The sequence below is a fragment of the Sarcophilus harrisii genome, chromosome 2, assembly GCF_902635505.1.
Source record: "Sarcophilus harrisii chromosome 2, mSarHar1.11, whole genome shotgun sequence".
Classification (NCBI taxonomy): domain Eukaryota; kingdom Metazoa; phylum Chordata; class Mammalia; order Dasyuromorphia; family Dasyuridae; genus Sarcophilus; species Sarcophilus harrisii.
In genome coordinates, this window is record NC_045427.1 from 21,535,719 (window position 1) to 21,557,147 (window position 21,429).

General features: G+C 38.5%; 1 protein-coding gene across 3 annotated transcripts in view; it reads left to right on the forward strand.

The window, feature by feature from the left end:
* The window catches only part of LOC105749124 (zinc-alpha-2-glycoprotein), a 66,841-nt gene that overhangs the window by 36,756 nt on the left and 8,656 nt on the right, over positions 1-21,429 (forward strand). The window contains exons 4-7 of one of the 3 annotated variants that reach the window (XM_031949733.1): positions 4,950-5,108; positions 6,278-6,426; positions 10,058-10,125; positions 13,313-13,508. In XM_031949733.1, the coding sequence (XP_031805593.1) occupies positions 13,427-13,508 (82 nt within the window). In that variant the 5' untranslated portion in view covers positions 4,950-5,108; positions 6,278-6,426; positions 10,058-10,125; positions 13,313-13,426. Of the gene's footprint in view, positions 1-4,949; positions 5,109-6,277; positions 6,427-9,522; positions 10,126-12,617; positions 13,509-21,429 lie in introns of those variants that run through there. The other 2 variants (XM_031949734.1, XM_012540436.3) reach the window with 2 other exon arrangements.

Sequence of the window (21,429 nt, forward strand, 5' to 3'; positions counted from 1 at the left end):
GAGTGTTTTATAATTATGTTCTTATAGTCCCTGGGTGAATCTTGGTAAATACACTCCCAGATATTTTATTGCTTTTATAGTTATTTTGAATGAGATTTCTCCTTCTAGTTCTTTTTTGTTGGATTTTGTTATATATAGGAATTAATGATTTAGATGGATTTATCTTAATGATATTTTACCACTTTGCTCAAATTATTTCAATTAATCTTTAGTTAGCGCTTATCTTGCTATTTGCAAAAAGCTACAATTTTGCTTTCTCTTTGCTTTTGCTTATTCTATACATTTCTGTTTCTTGACGTTGTTACAGCTGACATTTTTAATATTGTCAAATAATAAGGATGATCAGGAATACTTTTTGCTTTATCTCTCACCTTATTGGAAAGACATCTAACTTTTTTCAATTACATAAGTTTGTTCTTGAATTGAGATAATTGCTATTTACCAAATTAAATAAAGGTTCATTTAGTACATGATTTCTAGATTTTAAATGAAAATGAGTGTTGGTTTTTTAAAAAAAATCCTTTAATCACCTATTGGTATAATAATGTTTTGATTCTTTTTATTATTAAAATGATTTATCTTAGTTTTAGTCTTTCATATATTGAACTGACCCTGAATTCCTCATATAAACCCAACATGATAATAATGTATAATTTTTCTAATATGTTGTTGTAGCTCACTTGCTAATATTTTATTTTACAATTTTCAACCACTGTTCATTAAGGATATTTGTCTGAATATATTTTCTACCTTGTCACTTCCTGAAATGACTGAACAAGAACAAAACAGCAACAGGTTTAGGTACTAAGACTACAGTTGAGCCTAAAAAGAGATTGGAAGGATGCTTTAAAAGTTATTGCAAATAGCCTTTTTATTATTGGAATTTATTGTTTTTTGAGTATTTGATAGAATTTACTTGATAATACATCTGAATAGAGAATATAATCTCTAGGGTTTTGTCTTTTGGGAGTTCATTTATGGCTTGTTCAATTAATTTTTATGATACGGAGTTATTTAAAACATCTATTTATGGCTATTTTCTCAGAGTGGGCAGTCCTTTTGATTTGATTACTAATAATTAACCTGAAAATGATCTTGGAAGAAGCTATAATGAATAATTAAGGGAAGGGGGTTCCAATTAGGTTTCTTATTGAAGTTATAAAGGGGGAAATTTGATGAACTTTTAGTATGTAAATATGTGGTCATAAGTATCTATACTTTCTTTTTTATTTTAATTTTTTCCTCAACAGTATTTTATTTTTCCAAATACATGTAAAGATAGTTTTCAACATTTATTGTTGTAAGACTTTGTGTTCTAAAATTTTCTCCTTTACTGCCTCATATTGCCTTTCTTCAAGACAACAAGCACTATGATATAAATTAAATATATGCAATCCTTTTAAACATATTTCCCATATTTCTCATGTTGTGCAAGAAAGATCAGGCCAAAAGGGGGAAAAAACATGAGAAAGAAAGAAAGGAACAACAAAGAAGAGGTGAAAATATTTTGCTTCAATCCATATTCAGAGAGAGAACTCTCTGGATGTGGATGGCATTTTCCATATTAAGTTTATTGGAATTGCCTTAAATCACTGCACTGTTGAGAAGAGCTAAATCCATCATAGTTGATCACATAATCTTGTTGCTACTGTGTACATTGTTCTCCTATTTCTGTTCATTTCATTCAGCTGGTGTAATTCTTTCTAGGCTTTTTCTAAAATCATCCTGCTTATCATTTCTTATAGAATAGTAATATTCCATTCCATCCATATAGCATAACTTACTTAGCCCTTCCCTAACTGATGGACATCCATTTAATTTCCAATTCCTTGTTACTACAAAAATACAAACCTTTTTGTACATGTGGGTCCTTTCTTCTCTTTTATGATCTCTTTGGGATACAGACCCAGTAGTGAGGCTGCTGCTGGATCAATGCATAGTTTTATTGCCCTTTGGGCATAGTTCCAAACTTATAAGTAGCTATACTTTAAAAGAAAACCATTTACTCTGAATTTGCTTTTAATCTTTAATGCCTTTTAGAATCCTTAAACATCCTTTTCATTTTTAAGGAGGCATAAAAGAAATTATCCTTTCTGGAAAAGTTTCTTCTGTCTTGGAAATGAATCTCATCAAAAGGGGATTTCGGCATACAGGAAGTGATGGATACATGGATCAGACCTCATCTAGGAGATAAAATTTACACCTCAATAGCACCTCGAATTGTAAACTTGAACCTTGAATGTGGATCATAGAAGTCAAAATAAGCACTGACCAAAAGGTCAGCCAAAAGCACAACTTTGCTAAGGACTCGGTCAGCATCATTTCATGACTTATTTCATGACTTTCTCCAGTGGCATTGGGTAGACCCAGAATAGGAATAGAGAAAGTAGGGACTATCCAATTTGGGGATTCTAAGGCAAACTTAGTGAAGGTCAAGAGAAAGAAAGTAATGAAAAGAGTCTTGAGGTAGAGATGACCGTAACAAACATGTTCAGGTTTTACTTCTACCATCGCATGACCTTGATTCATCTCTTTGAACATTAGTTTGCCAATCTATAGAATGGAGCTATTGATACTTACACTACTTGTATTCCAAGGATTGTACAGGAAAACTGTGATAAACTAAAGTAATAGTGCCTAAATTTGCCTCTCCAAGAAGAACATTTCAGAGGTATAGCTCTACATTTTTTATGCATTTTGGCTATGGAGTTGTGATCAAGGAAAGGTGGAGGCAAAATGCTACAGAGCAAAGGGCACTGGTCATGGAGTAAGGGTCACCACTGTGCCATGTAACTACACTTATGGCCCTAGTAAGTCCATTAATATCTGAGACATTCTTGATCCTCTCTTCTAAGTCCCCTTTTGGGACACCATTCTGCCTGGGTTGCCCCTTGCCCATGTGAGCTTGCTTTCTCTGTCTCATTTGCTGGATAATCCTGTAGATTATGCCCTCTAATGTCAGTGTCCCACAGAGTTCTGCCCTTGGTCCTCTTCTTTCACCCTCTCTACTATTTCCCTTGATGATCTTATCACCTCAGAAGGATTTAATACCCACTATGCTTATGATTCTTAAATCTGTCTACTCCAGTGTCTCTGCTGATCTTTAATCTCACATTTCCAACTGCTTTTCAGACATTTCAGAAGGACATCAGTATGTCCAATAGACATCAGTTCATCCAGGACAGAAGCCTGCTGATTTTACCTTTGTAATAGCTCTTGCATGTATCCCTTTCTCTTCTCTGATATTGTTACCTCTCTAGGGCAGGTCTTCATCATCTCACTCCTGCATTATTACAATAGCCTCTTGATGCCCCAAATTTCTCACTACTCTAGTCTGTTCTTCATTTAATCACCAAAGTGATTTTCCTAAAATGTACATCTGAGCATGTCATCTACCCCACTCGGGAAAGTCCAATGACTTCCTATTGTCTCCAAGAGCAAATACTAACTCTCCTGCTTGGCATTCAAAACCCTTAATAAGATCGCATCCCCTACTTTTCTGGTCTTCTTACCCTTTATATCTCAACATGTATTCTTTGATTCAGTGTCATTGGCCTCCTGATAATCAGTGAACAAGTCACTCCATTTTCTCTGGCTGTCTCCATGTCTATAACATTCTCCCTCTTCTACCCCCAATACTGACCTCTCTGGCTTCCCTGAAGTCCCAACTAAAATCCCATCTTTACTAGAAGCCTTCTACATCCCCTCTTAATTCCACAGCTTTCCTTCTTTTAATTATTTCCAATTCATCCTGTGTATAGCTCACATTGCATACATTTCTTTGCATGTTTTCTCCTCTATTAGATTGTAAGTTCCTTGAGATCAAAAACTGTCTGGTATATAGAAGGCACTTAACAAAAAAATGATTGATTGAATAATTGATGTCCATTCTCTGAATTATAGATTCAGACTTATTAAGGGGCTGGAATTGGCTGTAAATGTTTTAACCAAATGCTTAGGGTCATGATAAAAAAATGCACAGCTAGTTCAAAGGAATAAAGCAGAAAAAATTCGACCATTGTGGAGAGTAGAGGAAATTGTGCATGTTTATGCCCTTCATAGAGATTGGAAGATTAAGAAAAGAGTTTTAGTTGGGGGAAAAGATAATGATTTGTTTTTTGAACATGTTGCTTTGATAGGCTAATGGGACAATAGTTTGAAATTTGTAATAAATTTGGTGATATGGGACTAGGGTTGGATAGATACATGTAGGAAACATTTGCACATGGGATCTGAGAAGATCACTAGGACAGACATTATGTAGGGAAAGAAAGAAGAGGCTGGAGTCCCATAGTTAACAGGGAGGGAAAAGGAAGGGAGTAAGTATTTATATAAGATCTACAATGTTCTAAGTGCTTTTTTACAAACATTATTTTATTTGATCCTTACAAACAGTCTTGGAAAGTAGGTGTGTGTGTGTGTGTGTGTGTGTGTGTGTGTGTGTGTGTTGAGATCTGTGAGATCTAGCAAAAGATATTTAGGAGAGGCCAGACATGGAGAAGCAAAGCTCATAAAGAGTGTCAAACACACATAGACATACATACAATTACTTTTGTCCAAGATAGACTTTTCTAAGGCAGGGCTGGGAGGTAGAGAGAAAAAAAGTGCATGACAGAGAATAAAAGAAAAGTTAAAAGAAAGCCCAGAAAGCCAAGTAGCTGTAAAAATGATGTGTACTATTTATTGATTTCCAGGAAAAATAGGAAGTGGTGTAAAATGGAAATTCATGGTTTTATATTGAATCATCTATTTATGTTGTACTGCATACATGCTAATACATGCATTTAAGTTCAAAATGAATGAAAATTCACCAGCTTTTGAAATGGCAAAGAATGGGAATATGAGATAGTATCTATAAATTGAAGATTATTGACTAAATTATTCTCTCTCTCTCTCTCTCTCTCTCTCTCTCTCTCTCTCTCTCTCTCTCTCTTTCTCTCTGTCAAAAGAATCCAGAGAAGAGATAGTATCCAGCAGGAGGAGAAGAAACCTGATGCTGCAGTGAAATCAAGAAAAAAGATGACCAGAAAAAGCCTTTGGACTTGGCAATTATGATCCCCGTAAACGTGGGGTGGATAATTTTAGTTGTGATATTTGGGAACTGAGAAGTGAGTGAGATCAGAAGTCGAAGTCCTTCTTCCCTCTGATTGTTTTTCCCCCTCTTAAGAACTTCCATTTAATAGAGGACCAGGACAGCCATATCCCCTTTGGGACTCCTCTCGTGACTCTTTCAACTTTCTCCCTCATCTCCCTTTAGGGATACCTACTCTCTTCCCACTTTTCATCTTCCTTTTAGATCTCCCCCCTTACAATGTTAACTCCTTCAAAACAGGGACCGTTTTTCTGTGTGTATCTGCAGAGTTTAGCATAGTTCCTGGAACATTGCTGTTTTTGAGTTGTTTTAGTCATATCTGGCTTTGTGGCCCCATTTTTTTTTTGGCAAAGATACTGGAGTTTTAGCCATTTCTTTCTCCAACTCATTTTACAGTTGGAAGAAACTGAGGCAAATAGGATTAAGTCACTTGCCCAGAGTGACACAGCTAGTGAGTATCTGAGGTCAGATTTGTGAACTCAAATCTGAATTCTGACTCCAGACTTAGCTTTATCCATTGTGCTTCCCAGGTGTCCTCCTCAAACATGGTAGGCACTTATTAAATATGTATTGATTTGATTTTCAGGGAATTTTTTCAAAGAGTTTGGTTGCGAAAGGGAAGTGAGCTATTGGATGGCAATTCAAGGCAGATCACATACTCTTATCCATGTCCTTCTATAAATCCTACATAGAGAGATCCAATCAATAACTGAAGGGGACCTTCCTTCGCTCCTCTTGACAGTAGATACAGTTATCTATTTTATATTCCTAACTTTGTATATCAAAGGATCACAGATCTGGATGTGGAAGAAACTCAGAGGCCATCTAGTCCAACCCAAACATTTTACTGAAGAGGAACTGAACCTCAGGATGGTTATATGGCAGATTATTTTTTCTTTTTCTTTTCTTTCTTTCCTTTAATTTTCTTTTTTCTTTTGTTTCCCCTGAGGCAATTTGGGTTAAGTGACTTGCTCAGGGTCACGCAGCTAGGAAGTGTTAAGTGTCTGAGCCCAAATTTGAACTCAGGTCTTCCTGACTTCAGGGTTGATGCTCTATTTACTGCACCACCTAGCTGCCCCCAGACAGATTATTTTATAATCACATATATTTTCAGATATATATTTTCTTAAAGAACTTCTTTATGTTGTTTCTCTTGCATAATTCTTTATTTGTAATGTGTTTCAGTTCTCACCCAACCCATGAAACAGAGGAACAAAGAATTATCACATATTTGGAAGTAAAGAAGGAAACAAGCATTTATGTGGAACCATTTATGTGTCGTGTTGTGCTAAGTACTTTATAACTATTATTCCATTTAATCCTCACAATGGGAGGTAGGTGCTATGATTATCATACCAATTTTACAGTTGAGGAAACAGATAAACCAGAGATTAAGTGACTTGTTCAGGATCATACAATTTCTAAGTGCCTTTGGCTGCATTGGAATTCAGTTCTTCTTCACTCCAGGCTCAGCAGTCTAGCTACTGAACTCAAAGAAAATAATAAATTACAATTGAGAGGAACAAAGGGCCATCATTAAATACTATTTTAAAAATAATATTGTATAGCAATGATTCATGGAATAAAAACTCTGAAAACTGAAATTGAGGATTACCCAGAGGACAAGAGAGCAGTGAATAGTGGTTGTAAGGAAGTTGCAATACTCCCTAATGGACTCACTCTCACTCACCACAAGCAATTTTTTCAAAGATTTTCATCTTTCTTCAAACACTTCATGACTCTCCCTCCCCTGATTCTTTCAGTTGAGAACTTTGCCTCATATTTTACAGAAAAAATTAAGACAATTTATCCAAATTCCTTTTTCTGCTCTCCTCCTTATCTTCTAAGTGACTTTCACCAAAATCTCCTCCTTTCCTCCTGTCTCACTGGAAGAAGTGACCCTTTTCCTTGCCAACACAAATCTCTCTACATCCATCTCATCCAACTCATCTCTACATCTATTCTATCTCATCTTCTCCAACATTTTGTCCCCTTTACCATCTTCACTCTCTTCAATTTTTTCCTGCCTATTGGATATTTCCCTACTGTCTACATACATGTCCATTTCTTTCTCATCCTTAAAAAACTCCTATTTGATCTGTCCATCCTTGCTTCCTATCATCCTATATCTTTCTTTCTTTTCATATAAAAGAGTAGTCACACTCAATCCATCAGGAAGTTCCAGCTATTTTCCTGTGAACTCAGCTGAGGGGAGAGAAGAGTAATTTTTTCCAATATTATTGTCAGAAACAGCACCAAGCAACTTCAACTTGGCACAGCTTGCAATGACCTCAAGAGGAAAACTTTGGCTGCCTCTTTTATCTGATTGTTTCATTATTTTGTATATCTTTTGAGTCAACTCAATCTCAGCTATAAGTATTGGTTCCCCCTAAACTTGATTGCTCTTGTATTTCAAGAATAGATACAATCTAACAAGGGGGGGATGTCAAGAAATATCTAGAATGTTTTTCTGCTAGAGATGAATAGGAATCCTGCATTTCACACACACACACACACACACACACACACACACACACACAAATGTAACAGCATAAATATTGTATCATGTCACTTAAACCTGTAGTAATTCTACCATTCGCCAGAGATCAGAAATTTAATTTACTAAGAGCTATAGAGGACTGATCTATGTGAATAACATCCTAATTTATGCTGCCTTCTCTCCATATGTTATCCATTTATTTGGTATAAACAGGGCTGGCACAATCCCAGAAGCACAAGTTTGACTCTGATTCAATTAAGTTTAACACTGATTAAACACTTACCATGTATCAAGAGTTTATTACGTACAGAGAATTCAAAAAATTCCCTGTCCTTAAGGAGTTTCCATTCTACTGGATATTTAAGTCTGGAGAAAGACAAAAAGTTACTCCTTCTTTTAAAAAAAATGTGCTCCATAGAGTTTTAGAAAGTTCTTGTAGTTCACTAACTCACAAAAAATAAAAAAAGAGAAGTTAGATGAAGAGAAGTGAGAATCAGAAACTCCAAATGGAAATCAAATAAAAATAGGCTAAATAAAAGACATCAGAAAGGAGTCTATTTATACAAAATATTTATAACCACTCTTTTTGTGGTGGCTAGGAATTGGAGATCGAAAGTGTGCCCATCAATTGAACAAGTTGTGCTATATGATTGTAATAGAATATTATTGTGGTATAAGAAATAACAAGCAGGATGATTTCAGGAAAACCTGGGAAGACTGACATGAACTAGTACAAAGTTAAATGAACAGAACCAGGAGAACATTGTACATAGTAACAGTAATATTGTTCCATGAAGAATTATGAGGGACTCATTTCTCAACAATTCAATAATCTAAGACAATTCTAAAGAACCAATTATAAAGCTTACTATCCACTTTCAGAGAAAGAACTGATATTGATTGAATACAGACTGATTCATACTATTTTTACTTTCTTTCTTTCATTTTCTTTCTTTTATTTAAGTCGTCACATCCAAAATATCTAAAAAGGAAATGTTTTACAGAATTTCAGATGTATAACCTAATTTCACTGCTTACTCTTAGGGGTGCGAGGCTGAAAGGAGGTAAGGGAGGGATAAAATTTGGAACTCAAACTTTAAATAAAAATAAAAGAATAAAAAAAAATCAGGGTAAAATATCATCTGGAATCTTCATACTCCCCACCCTGCAACTCCCTTGCTGTTCCTCCTATAAAACACTACCTTCAACCTTGAAGAATTTTCTTGGCTTGTCCTCCATGCCTGGAAGTCTGTTACTCTTGATCTCTGTGTCCTGGTTTCCTTGGCTTCCTTGGCCAATATATATTGGCTATATATTTCCTTGAAATTCCATCTTCTTAAAGAAGTCTTTCACCCTGATCCCCACTAATGCTCACGTTTTCTTTCTGTTGGTTTTCTCCATTTTTACTCTGAATATATTTTGTTTGCTCATGGTTGTTTGCACATCTTCTCCCTCCTTAAATTGCGACCCCCATCAAAGTAGGGATTGTGTTTTGCCTTTCGGTTTTTCCTCAATGCTTTGTACAACTCCTGGTCCCATAGTAGACATATAATGCTTGTTGACTTGACATTACACATGAGGAAATAGGCAGGGGAAGTGAGGTAAAGGTGTCATCAGAGAAATGTATGATGGAATTGAAAAAGATGAACTGTTCAGGAATAGAGAAGAAGAGATAACAAATAGGTCATTCATTCCGCTGCTATACTTACGTAAAAGTAGGGCTGATATCATTATCAGCCCACTTCAAAGTAATTATATTTGTCAGATGAGAGTACTTTTTGATTAACTAACCAACCAACCGATCAATCAGAACAAGGCCTGGATATCTTCTTGAATTAATTGAAGCCATTTTTAACTAATATACATAATAACAATTCATAAAACCAGGGTCCTAATTCAGAATTAATTAAGTTAATTAATACTTTAAATAAATTAATTAATAACAAATAAATTAAAATATGGGCCAAACCATCAGGTGAGAATGTTCAAGTTGTTTCCATGAGGATTATCTCCAAGAGTGATGACTCAGATTTGGCCAAGACTTTTCCTTTTATCTTTGGTTGAACTATCTAGACTTTTATTTTGGGCATTCCAACAGCATCCCAAGGACAACAGAAGTTGCAAAGATTATCTCAGGAGTAAAGGGCAGAATGGATTAAGATCCAAGGCTCTTCAATATCATCCAATATATCTTGAGTATTTTAGCAAAATGACTTACACAAGCTTTTAGTTAATTCTTTGCCACATGTGCCCTCTAAGACTTAACCCACTTTCTCTGGGACTTTGTATGTGGGACAGTGTGTCACAGACACCCACTGGGATATTTTGTACTGATTATTCTTACTATACCATGGTAAATATTCCTTCCTAGAAGATGGTTAAGCCTAGTTAATTTATTGATATCAACTGCTACTCTTGGGGGCTTATGTGCTATATAATTAGAAAGATAACTTCTATTTTTTTAGGGTTACTCCTACAAGTCTGAGAAGACATAGTGATTGTGGTCTGAGGACCTGAATCAGGGAGAGTGGGAGTGAGTATGATCACCAACACTATGTCCTGCATGCGGGGGCTTATCTAGGATAACTAGTGAGCATTTTGAATTTGTGAGGACCCACTGGAGAGGGTCTCTGCTTAAAATTTAAAAAACTGAATAGCCTTATTTTGAGATTCTTTAGAAAAAAATAGCATATTTTTCTTTCTTTTGTTGTAGAGTATAATTGAATAGTGTGTTTCTGCAGAAGTCAGAGCAGTTTCTTTGTCATAACTTTTTCTCATTTAAATGAGTAGGTTACTAATATTATGTTATATTACTGGATCTTTTATAAATATTGATTTGAGGTTGATATGAGAAGTTTGGGGTTTTAAAATAATGATATATAGTGTAGAAAAGGAGATAGAATGGTTGTCTCAGATTACGTGCCATAGACGCCAATGGAGGAAAATTAGAAGGGCCTCTCCTCTGCCCTTTGCATCCTCAACAAAGTGATGGACCTTGTGGTAGATTTATGAGATGAGTCCCATGGGATGGGTGAGCACAAGGGGGAATCTGTATCATTGGAGGGAATACCAATGATGATGAGATTACAGATCAGTTTGAGTAGGTTCTGGTCTTTGCTCTACCACTTACTAGTTGTGTGACTTTGTATAAGTCATTCAACTTTTTTGAACCTCAGTTTCCTTTTCTGTCGGACTTGGACAACAATGCCCACCAGGGACTTTTTGAAGATCAGATGAGATAAAAGATGAGATAGGTCTTAGATAACTCTTATATTTTATACAAATGTGAGATATTATTTTTAGGAAGATGCCTAGGATTGCATCATACTTTAAGAGTGTGTAGTCCTGGTAACTCACCCACGCCCTTCCTGAGAGAGCTTTCTTAGGAAATGTCAACTGACTAGTGGTTTAAGAGCCATTCTTGCTGAGAGAAATGAGCAATGACCTTGTGTCACAGAGGTCACAATGCGACCCTAGGTTGGTGGCTGATGAAAGGAGAGTCACAGTGAGGGAGGATGGTCTAAAATTGATAGAAAACTCACAAGGAAGCCATGACAACAGCCCATGTAAGAAGTGATTTGTAAAGGACAAACTCAGACATAAAGAGATACTCATACTTTCAGCGAGGGGGTGGATAGTAACTGATGGGTCTTCAAACCACTGGTAAGTTAGTGTCATGTCCACTCCAGCAGTGGAATGGGAAGATAAGGACAATTTGTTCCAATGGCCTTGAAGGCAGCTGAAGCAGGCTCTGTGAAGATGCCCAGGTCATCTACTGCATTTTGAGCCAATCATCTTGCCTTCTGTCTTGCCACTGGACTTTGATGAGTTGGGAAGAGAGAGGGAGGCTGATAACTTTGTGCAACACTGGCATGTGTTGGTATATTTACTGAAAAGATATAAGAACAACAAATACAAAGTCATTCCTCTGAACTAAACACCTTTCCCCTCTACCACCTTGGTCTCTGCTCATGTTGATAGAAGTTGCTACAAGTATTTTTACCACTAAGTTCATGCCTGGGTGTAGCACAGCTTTTGCTTGAAGCCACAGTGTCTTGGCTATTGGGTTGGTCCATTGCTGGGTTGGTCAAGAGGGTCACTCCATCCTGGCCACTGGACTTTGGCGGCTATTCCAGTCTTTTAAAATCACAAGATTACAGTCTGGTCCATTCCATCTCTGATAATCATTCACCTAAGACAGGAAAGAAAAAATGAAACAAGGGCAGAAGTTATAGTAGTTCCATATGTCCAAAGCCAATTGTTGACTTGGGTGGAAAGATTAGGCTAATGGCATCATTTCTCTGCCACTAAGAGAGATGCTGAAATTTTTGGCGATCGGGGAAGAGAGAGCAATTTAGGCTCTTTATACTTTTTGCATGCATGCTTAGTAGCTGAGCAGACAATTAAAAGGCTTTTCTTCACCATGCAGTAAATGGATAGGAAATAGTCACAGAATACCCAGAAATGTTCTGAGGATGAGCATCCCCATTACCACAACATACTTTTTTTTTTATTATAGCTTTTTATTTACAAGTTATGTGTATGGGTAATTTTACAGCATTGACAACTGCCAAACCTTTTGATCCAATTTTTCCCCTCTTTCCCCCCACCCCCTCCCCCAGATGGCAGGTGGACCAATACATATTAAATATGTTAAAGTATAAATTAAATACAATGTTAATATACATGTACAAACAGTTATTTATAACAACATACTTTTAAAGGCTGAAAGTAGTTGAGTAAGGCCTTGAGTTTAAAATCTCTGATCTATTCTAGCACTATTCTCTGTTCTTCCCTTCTTCCTTCCTTCCCTCCTCTCCTCTCCACCTCCCTCCCATCTCTCCTCTCCACCTCTCCCCTCCTTCCCTCCCTCCCTCCCTCCCTTCCTTCCTTTCTCCCTCCCTCCTTCCTTCCTTCCTTCCCTCTTTCCCCCTTCCTTCCTTCCTTCCTTCCTTCCTTCCTTCCTTCCTTCCTTCCTTCCTTCCTTCCTTCCTTCCTTCCTTCCTTCCCTCCTTCATCCCTTCCTTCCTTTTCCCACAAAGCTCACTATAATAGTGTCAGGCTTATTGCAAACATCCTATTAACTTTGGTCCTATTATAGATCAGAGCTCCTGAGCCAAGAGATCCATCAGCCTCTGAGCCATGAGCCATGTTGCGGCCCTTCATTTTCAAGACAAGGAAATCAGAACCCAGAGAATTCAGTGACCTAGGTTATTCAGCTTGGCAGAACCCTGTCACCTGACTCCCCTCAAGGGCAGTTTCTACATCATGCTGACCTAGTCCTTCCCTCTCCACCCCTTCCCCCACATAATACTTTCTCAATAGATTGGGATGAATTTGAACAGGTTGAAAGAAATCACAGTTCTTAGAAACAACCCTAAAAATGCCCCCTCACCAGCCTGGGGCTCTCTCACAGTGACTGCACAGAACACTGGGCTGAAACGTCCCCACCACAGACCGCCTTTCACTTCCACCTTCCCGGCCACTGGCCGCCGGGCCACTTCTACTTGGCAACTGTGGCCCCGTTTAGGAATGATAGGATGGCACAGATGAGGAGGAGCCAATGTCAGTTGAGTGGGGGAGGGGACAGGAGTTCATGTGTGTATATAGGGACGTGCTTTCTATCAGGGGGAGGTGGACCTTTTGGAGGAGAGCCTGGAGTTCCTCACACATTGACCTTTCTCTCTCAAACGTAACTAGATCTCTCCTTTCTTTGCAAGGTAGGTGTTGGTCACTGCTGATTGTGACTCCCGAGATGCTCCTGGGTCTGGAAGGAGGCATGTTCTCAGAAATGGAAATTTCTTGACAGGGGACAAGGCTGTCGGCCATTCCGGATGGAGCCCCAATGGAAGATGCAGTCCTCCTCGTTCTGGATGCTCTTTCTGGGGATATTTCTTCTGACAAAGACCCAGGCAGGTGAGTCTGAAGATTTAAGGCCAAGAATGTGCTCCTAGTCTGATAAGGTACTCCAAGGCTGGAAAATGGGTCTTGTTCACAAACAGGTTCTTCTTTAAAGGTATGAATTATGTTTCCCTTCAGACCAAGGGTTCCCTGAGGTGGGACCCCCTGTAACAAAATGGAATATAAGACGGTATGCCTTACCTGAACAATGTAAGCTCCTTGAGGATAGGGACTGTGACCCCTTTTTTTGATTTTTGTCTCCTTAACATTGAGCCCAACATCTGGCAAATGATAGGTACTTAATAAATGTCTATGGAACAAATGGGTGGGATCCTTTTTTTCCTGGCTTGGATCCTTTTGGTGAAGGTCTAGTGAAGTCTATGCATCCCTCAGAAGAATACTTGTTGTTTTTTTTCCCTTGAGGCAATTGGGGGTAAGTGACTTGCCCAGGGTCACACAGCTAGAAAGTGTTAAGTATCTGAGACTGGGTTTGAACTCGGGTCCTCCTGAATTCAGGGTTAGTGCTCTATCCACTGCACCAACTAGCTGCTCCAAAAGAATACTTTTAAATACATAAACTAAAATATGTACAATTATTGGAATTTGGTTATCAAAATGTTTAAAGAATGGGTTTATGAACTCCAGGTTAAAAAACTGCAGTAGGAGATAGAATATAGGAAGTTCTGGGTACAAATTCAGCTGCAGACTTACTATCTGTGTAACCCTGGCAAATTATGTAACACCTAAATCTCTTTTCTCATCTGTAAAATGGGGATGAGATGTGGTGGACAGAGAGCTGGCTTCGAAGTCACAAAGCTGTGGGTATAAGTCTATTCTGATCCATACTGCCTGCATTCTCCTGGGCAAGTCACTTAACTTCTTCTTCTTTTATTTTCTTTCTTTTTTATTTTTTTGCTGAGACAATTGGGGTTAAATAACTTGCCCAGGGTCACACAGCCAGGAAGTGTTAAGTGTCTAAGAACAGATTTGAACTCGGGTCCTTCTGATTTCAGGGCTGGTGCTCTATCCACTGCACCATCTAGCTGCTCCCACTTAACTTCTTAATGCTCAGATTACAAGTAATAGATGAAGAAGGTGTTGCCCTATATTAACAGAGGGAATTTCCTCATCGTGCGTTCCTGTTGCCAAAGAAACTGTGAATTTACAATCTGGTCCAAAAATTAAAAAAAAAATGGGGAGAATAATATCTGGAGAGCTTCCTTCACAGGGTTGTTATGGTGCTGAAATGAAATAATTTTTGGACAATTCCTTCCCAAAAGACGTCTTCTATAAAGACCTCTATACATATCAGTTGTTATTTTTATGCCCTCATCAATCCCCCAAAGGGAGATCTGTCTGGACCAATTTCTGCCATCTTTTCTTTGACAAACTTTCCTTTACTATGAATTAATCATTCAAGAAGCAATTACTTTGCCCTTCAGGCCTGGTGCTAAATGTTGGGCCTACAAATAAAAAGGAAACTCCCCTAAAAAGGGGTTCCATTCTAATCATCATTTTACTCCAAAGTCCACCTCCATTGGATACGTGACCTTTTCCCAGTCTGTTCTCCTATCTTGTGTTTTACTTATTCTCTTCCTGAAATCATGGACATCTTATTCAGGGGCACAACAACTCTTTATTCCGGGGTGAGAGAACTAAAGTTATAGTCTTTATGAGGGGACAAGTCATCTCTTTTCAGGCTACTTTGTCTCCACCCTCTAGGTCCAGGCCAGCTCTTTCCTTGGCGTCTGAGGCTACTGGAGAAGAGGATATAAGTAGGGAGAGAAATGGAATCAGAAGATAGCAAAAGGAGATGTGGGGGAGAGCTGGGGAAAGCCAAAGATGCCCTGATGAAGATAGGAAGCTCACAGAGAAATGACTTGTAGATATGGGGTCAGTGTAAAGGCGTGGAGATGGAGCATTAAGTAGCACCAAATTGGTAAGTAGAGGTGAAGCAGAGAGAGTTCTGGGAAGTAGGAAGTAGGAAGACTTGGGAAGTGGTGCAGTAACTGGAACACCAGCCCCGAAGGCAGGAGGATCTCAGCTCAAATATGGTTTAAGATACTACATGAATGAATCTGGGGAAGTCATTTCACCCGGATTCCCTTCAAAAAAGGGAGAAGATTGGGAAGGCAGGAGGAAATGTAAAGACCCTTAAAAGCCAAACAGAGGACTTTATATTTAAATTGGAAGATAACAGGGAACCACTGGAGTTTAGGAAATATGTATGGGGGATTTTTTTTTATATTTTAGGAAATTTCTATTTTAGGAAAATTGTTTTGTTGACTGTGAGATGGATGGATTTGAAGTGGAGAAAACTTAGGAGATAGGAAGCCAATTAGAAGGCTATTGGAATGGTCCAGGCAATAGGTGCCAAGGAGGTCCCCTGAACCAGGATTGTGTCTGTATGGATGGAGATATATATTAGAGATGGAAATGTGGAAGTGAAAGCAACATGATTTGACACCTCATGTGATGTGTGAGGTAATGGAGATGAAGAGTCAGGATTATCCTGAGTTTGGAAACCAGGGTGGTGGTGATGCTCTGGATGGAAGTTAAAGAGGTTCTGAAGAGGGGTAGGTTTGGGGAAGTGACTATGAGTTCTGTTTTGAACCTTGAGTTTGAGATGCCTATGCTCCCATATCCTAGTACATAGTAGGTGCTTAATAAGTGCTTATTGACTGACCAGAAAGAGCATTAAATTTGTAAGTCTAAGATAAGGAAAGAGGCTTTCCAACATCCTTTCGACTTCCCCAAAGTTACACAAAGCTCCTAACTCTCAGAAGGATCCTACTTTTGAAACTTATTATATGTGTGACTTTGTGGGACTTTAATTACAATTTTTAGAACCTCAGTTTTCTTGTAAAATAAGAGTTGGAATGGGTGATCTGTAAGTTCCATCTCTGAGTCCATGATCTTTCAATTGCTGGTGATCCTTTTTTTATTTTTATTTTTTATTTTTTTTATTTAATAGCCTTTTATTTACAGGATATATGCATGGGTAACTTTACATCATTAACAATCGCCAAACCTCTTGTTCCAATTTTTCACCTCTTACCCCCCACCCCCTCCCCCAGATGGCAGGATGACCAGTAGATGTTAAGTACATTAAAATAAAAATTAGATATACAATAAGTATACATGACCAAAACGTTATTTTGCTGTACAAAAAGAATCAGACTCTGAAATATTGTACAATTAGCTTGTGAAGGAAATAAAAAATGCAGCTGGGCATAAATATAGGGATTGGGAATTCAAGGTAATGGTTTTTAGTCATCTCCCAGAGTTCTTTCTCTGGGCGTAGCTGGTTCAGTTCATTACTGCTCCACTGGAAATGATTTGGTTGATCTCGTTGCTGAGGATGGCCAGGTCCATCAGAACTGGTCATCATATAGTATTGTTGTTGAAGTATATAATGATCTCCTGGTCCTGCTCATTTCACTCAGCATTAGTTCGTGTAAGTCTCTCCAGGCCTTTCTGAAATCATCCTGTTGGTCATTTCTTACAGAACAGTAATATTCCATAATATTCATATACCACAATTTATTCAGCCATTCTCCAACTGATGGACATCCATTCAGTTTCCAGTTTCTGGCCACTACAAAAAGGGCTGCCACAAACATTCGTGCACATACAGGTCCCTTTCCCTTCTTTATAATCTCTTTGGGATATAATCCCAGTAGTAACACTGCTGGATCAAAGGGTATGCACAGTTTGATAACTTTTTGAGCATAGTTCCAAACTACTCTCCAGAATGGTTGGATTCGTTCACAACTCCAATTGCTGGTGATCCTTAAAGTATATTCCAATTACACATTTAAATCTCCATACACATGGTCTGTGCATCTGTATTATCTTAATTCTTCTATTTTCACTTTGAATTATTTCATACAGATCAGTAGTTTCTAAACTTAAAAGCATCAGGACCCTTTTAAAAATATATATATAAGTTTCCTTTCCTTCACTAAGCATCATGATAATAGTTGTACCTTTTAAAAGTATCTATTGATAGAAAAAAATCCATTATTTCAAAAGTATCATGAATTTAGTAGAAATCCTAAATGAATCCTTAATTTATTAATTGCAATAGCATCTAGCTACATAAGGGGAAAATCAGGTGAACTGTGTTTGTATTATTAGTCTATATACAGACTAATACCTATATAGTATAATATATAATTATATATAAATATATAATTATATATTTAAGTATAATACCTATATACAGTATTTGCTTATTTATCAGACTGAGTTCTTTAATGAAATAGACCCTTGCAAAAAGTCTGTTAGACCTGAGACACTCACATAGATTGTGAGTCACCAATGTGGACTCGTCCATATTCTTTGCTTTCTTCCTGTTTGTCATTTTTTAGTGGTTCGCCTCCATAGAGTTTTTGCAGCCCGGCCATTCCCTGATTGTTGGGTCTTGAAGGTTGTTTCCAGTTTTTCACTATTAAAATTCAATTGGTATGGAAGGAAGCTAGAGTGGGAGTTAGGAGACTTGGCTTCTATTATAGGGTCTCACATTAACTGATCAGGTGACTTTGGGCAAGTTCCATTCTCTCTTTTCAGTTTTTTTTTTAAATCTTCAAGATGAGGGGTTTGAGTTAGATGGTACCTAAGGTCTCCTTCTACTCTGACATTCTATGTTTTGGCCTCCTTTCCAGTTATAAGATTTTATGTTTTATCAGTTTGTTTAAAACTTAAAAAAATATAATTTATGGGATAAAACAAGCATTTTCAAAGCATAAATGATTGCACATGAAACTGAAATTTTTTTTAAGTATAACTTACTATTCTATTTATGTATACAACACATTTCTTTTTTCCTTTATTTTCTTCCTTCCTTCCTCCTTCTCTTCCTCCTCCTCCTCCTCCTCCTCCTCCTCCTCCTCTTCCTCCTTCTCCTCCACTTCCTCCTCTTCTTCCTCCACTTTCTCCTCCTTTTCCTCCTTCTTCCATTTCTGAGATAGCTACCATTAGGCAGAAATAGGTATTATGTTTATATGTCTGTACACACAGACATTGGGCCTATACACTAGAACCAAACACTGTACACACAGTGAGGCAAGTCATCTTAAATGACTTGCCCAGAGTCACACAGCTAGTAAGTGTCTAAGGTCCCATTTGAACTCGGGACCTCTTGACTTCAGGGCCAGCGTTCTATCCACTGGGCCATCTAGCTGCCCCCAAAGTCATTCTTAAAACAATATTGCCATTACTATATATGGTATCCTCTGTTCTCTTAGTTCTGCTCATTTCACTCTTCATTATTTCATGCAAGTCTCTCCATGTTTTTCCTAAGATCCTTGAGGTCGTCATTTCTTGTAGCACAGTAGTATTGTATCATAAGTCTTTTAAAAAATGTTCTTTCCTAGGTCTGACATTTTAAGCTCTGTTCTGGTTCTCACATGCTATGTTCTGTGTTGTTTCAGCTTCAATCCATGAGCAAATTATCCTTTTAATTTAGCTTCTAATTCTTGGGATATTGTTTCTATAGTGGAATCACTGGGGCAAAGGAGAACACCAGTTTTATTACTTTTATTGCTAGTGACTAGACTTTTCTAAAAAGGTTGCAGTAATTTGAATTTCTGAGCAGAGTTTAAATGCGTCCTCCCATCTCACAGTCCCACTGAACTGGGTTTTGTAATGTACATACATGTATTTTTTGACCAATCTGAATTGTTTTAGATTAAATAAAACAATTCATTGTTTTATGGAAAGTGGAAAGGAAGAGGGAAAAAGAGGAAGTGGGGGAGAGATAGAAAGACAGAGAGAGAACAGAGAGAAGGAGAAAACAGAGAGAGAAAGAGAGAGAGAGAGGGGGAGAGAGAGAGAACAGAGAGAAGGAGAAAACAGAGAGAAAACAAAGAGAGAAAGAGAGAGAGAGAAAGAGAGAGAACAGAGAGAAGGAGAAAACAGAGAGAGAAAACAAGAGAGAGAGAGAGAGAGAGAGAGAGAGAGAGCGAGCGAGAGAGAGAGAAACACACACACACACAGAGAAAGACAAAATACTGAATTGCCAGCTTGTTTTTGACAAGGGTGGGGCAACTCCTCTTGCAAAAGTCCATCATCTGAAATCCTAGTCAGTCACTCAATATTCAGGATCTCCTTGTATTCTCTCAGCAAGGGTACAGTAGGTTTGCTCCTACACTACAGGAGGTGCCATAATCTTATTAAGTCAATTGGGGAAATTCCTCAGATTGGTCCAGACTCTTGTAGTAAACCTCTTTTACTTATAGAGCAGACAGAGTGGATTAGCTGACCACTTAGATTTCTTCCAGATCTAAATCATTCCCCCAGGAGGTCACCAAAGTGGATCAGTTCTGTTTCCTTAGTTCTAAGCAATTAAAGAAGTTTTTTGTTCTTTGAAAATGAATCTTTTTTTTTTTTTAACTTAGATTTAATATAAAGCCAATAGAAGGAAGCTAACAAAGGCACAAAAAGTTAGTCTCAGAGGTAGAGGGACCTGTAGATTTCACTAGGCCCAAACCATTCCCTGAAGGCTGAATCTCTGCTGTTTCACTTTCTACTTGAAGACCACTCCTGACGATGAACTCATTGACCACAATCAATTAATTTGCTTCTGTAGTGTCACGGACTTACCCTCCACACAGTTGCCAAAGTGATCATTCCAAAGCACAGAAAAGGCTTCAGTGACTTCCTTTCCTTCTAGGATAAAACACAAACTCCTCTATTTGACCTTTAAAACCCTTCATAGCCTGGCTCTGGCCTAACTTTCCTAAAAAATTTTTCTCCCTGTTGAACCCAAATCATCTTTTTTTATCTTTAACTGAAAATGAAAGAAAAGCAAAAGCCTTGTACCAGTACATATAATCGAGCAAAACAAATGTCCGAAACAAGTGTCTACACTGTCCATGTCCCGAAAGCTACCTCAGCTTTGCTCTGAGTCCATTGTCTCTCTGTCTGTCTGGAGGAAGGAAGTTTCAGCGTGGCTTCCAGTTCTCTGGAATTCTGGTTGGTCACTGTGTTGACCTAGATTTATGAAAAAAAAACCTTTTAAAATATTATTAGTATTGCATAAAGGGTTTGATTCTACTCACTTAATTCTGCATCCATTAGAACTCAAGGCAACTGGATTCCGTTATTGGCCGATTGTTGTTCTCCAAGAAGACCAAGATGCCTATGTTAGAGTTGAGTTCCCTTGTGTCCACCTGTGGCTGATCAGACAAATTTGAGATCAGGATGCTCTGCCACAGGTCAGACACAAATAATCCCCACGGACATTTGGGGCGGACTCTCTAACTGTGCCTCTCGTGTTCCTTTGGGCTGCTGCTTCACTCACAGAGCGTGTCATCTTCTCTGAGGGCGCTGTGTGGGCGGTCCTGGGTCCCCATGTCCTACAATCGATCCCAGAGTTCTTAGGGAGCCCTTGAGAGCCCTTGGACCGCTTTTTCTGACCCCCTTGGGCACGCTTGTCCTGGTGACTTCTCCAGAAAATGATCTTTGGGGCAAGTGTCCGTTCGCTGTGACTGATGGTTGCAAGTGTGGCCGGCATGGTGCCGGCTGATGGAGGAGCTGGACTTTCCGGGTGTTGGTGCCGGGCCAAAATTAGCCCAAGCAGCGGAGACCGGACCACACTTGGGCATCTCCACTTGGGAGGCTGCAGGGAGAGCAGATGGCCCCAAATCTCCTTTTGTTCAGTTGCAATTGGCCTTTTCTTTTTGTGACCACGAGGTGGCCACAGAGTGCCAAGTTTGTGGTCCCGAAGCCCTCTTCCCCAGGGCACTTACTGGCTGGGTACAAATCGCTTTTTTTTTTGCCTCATTTTCAACTATAAAATGAGCTGCGAAAGGAAATGGTGAACTGCTCTCGCCTCCTTGCCAGGAAACCCCCATCTGGGGTCACGGAGAGTTGGGTTGGTTTTGTGTTGCCTTCAGGAGCCACTGAGAGTAGTGATCATTCCATTTCTACA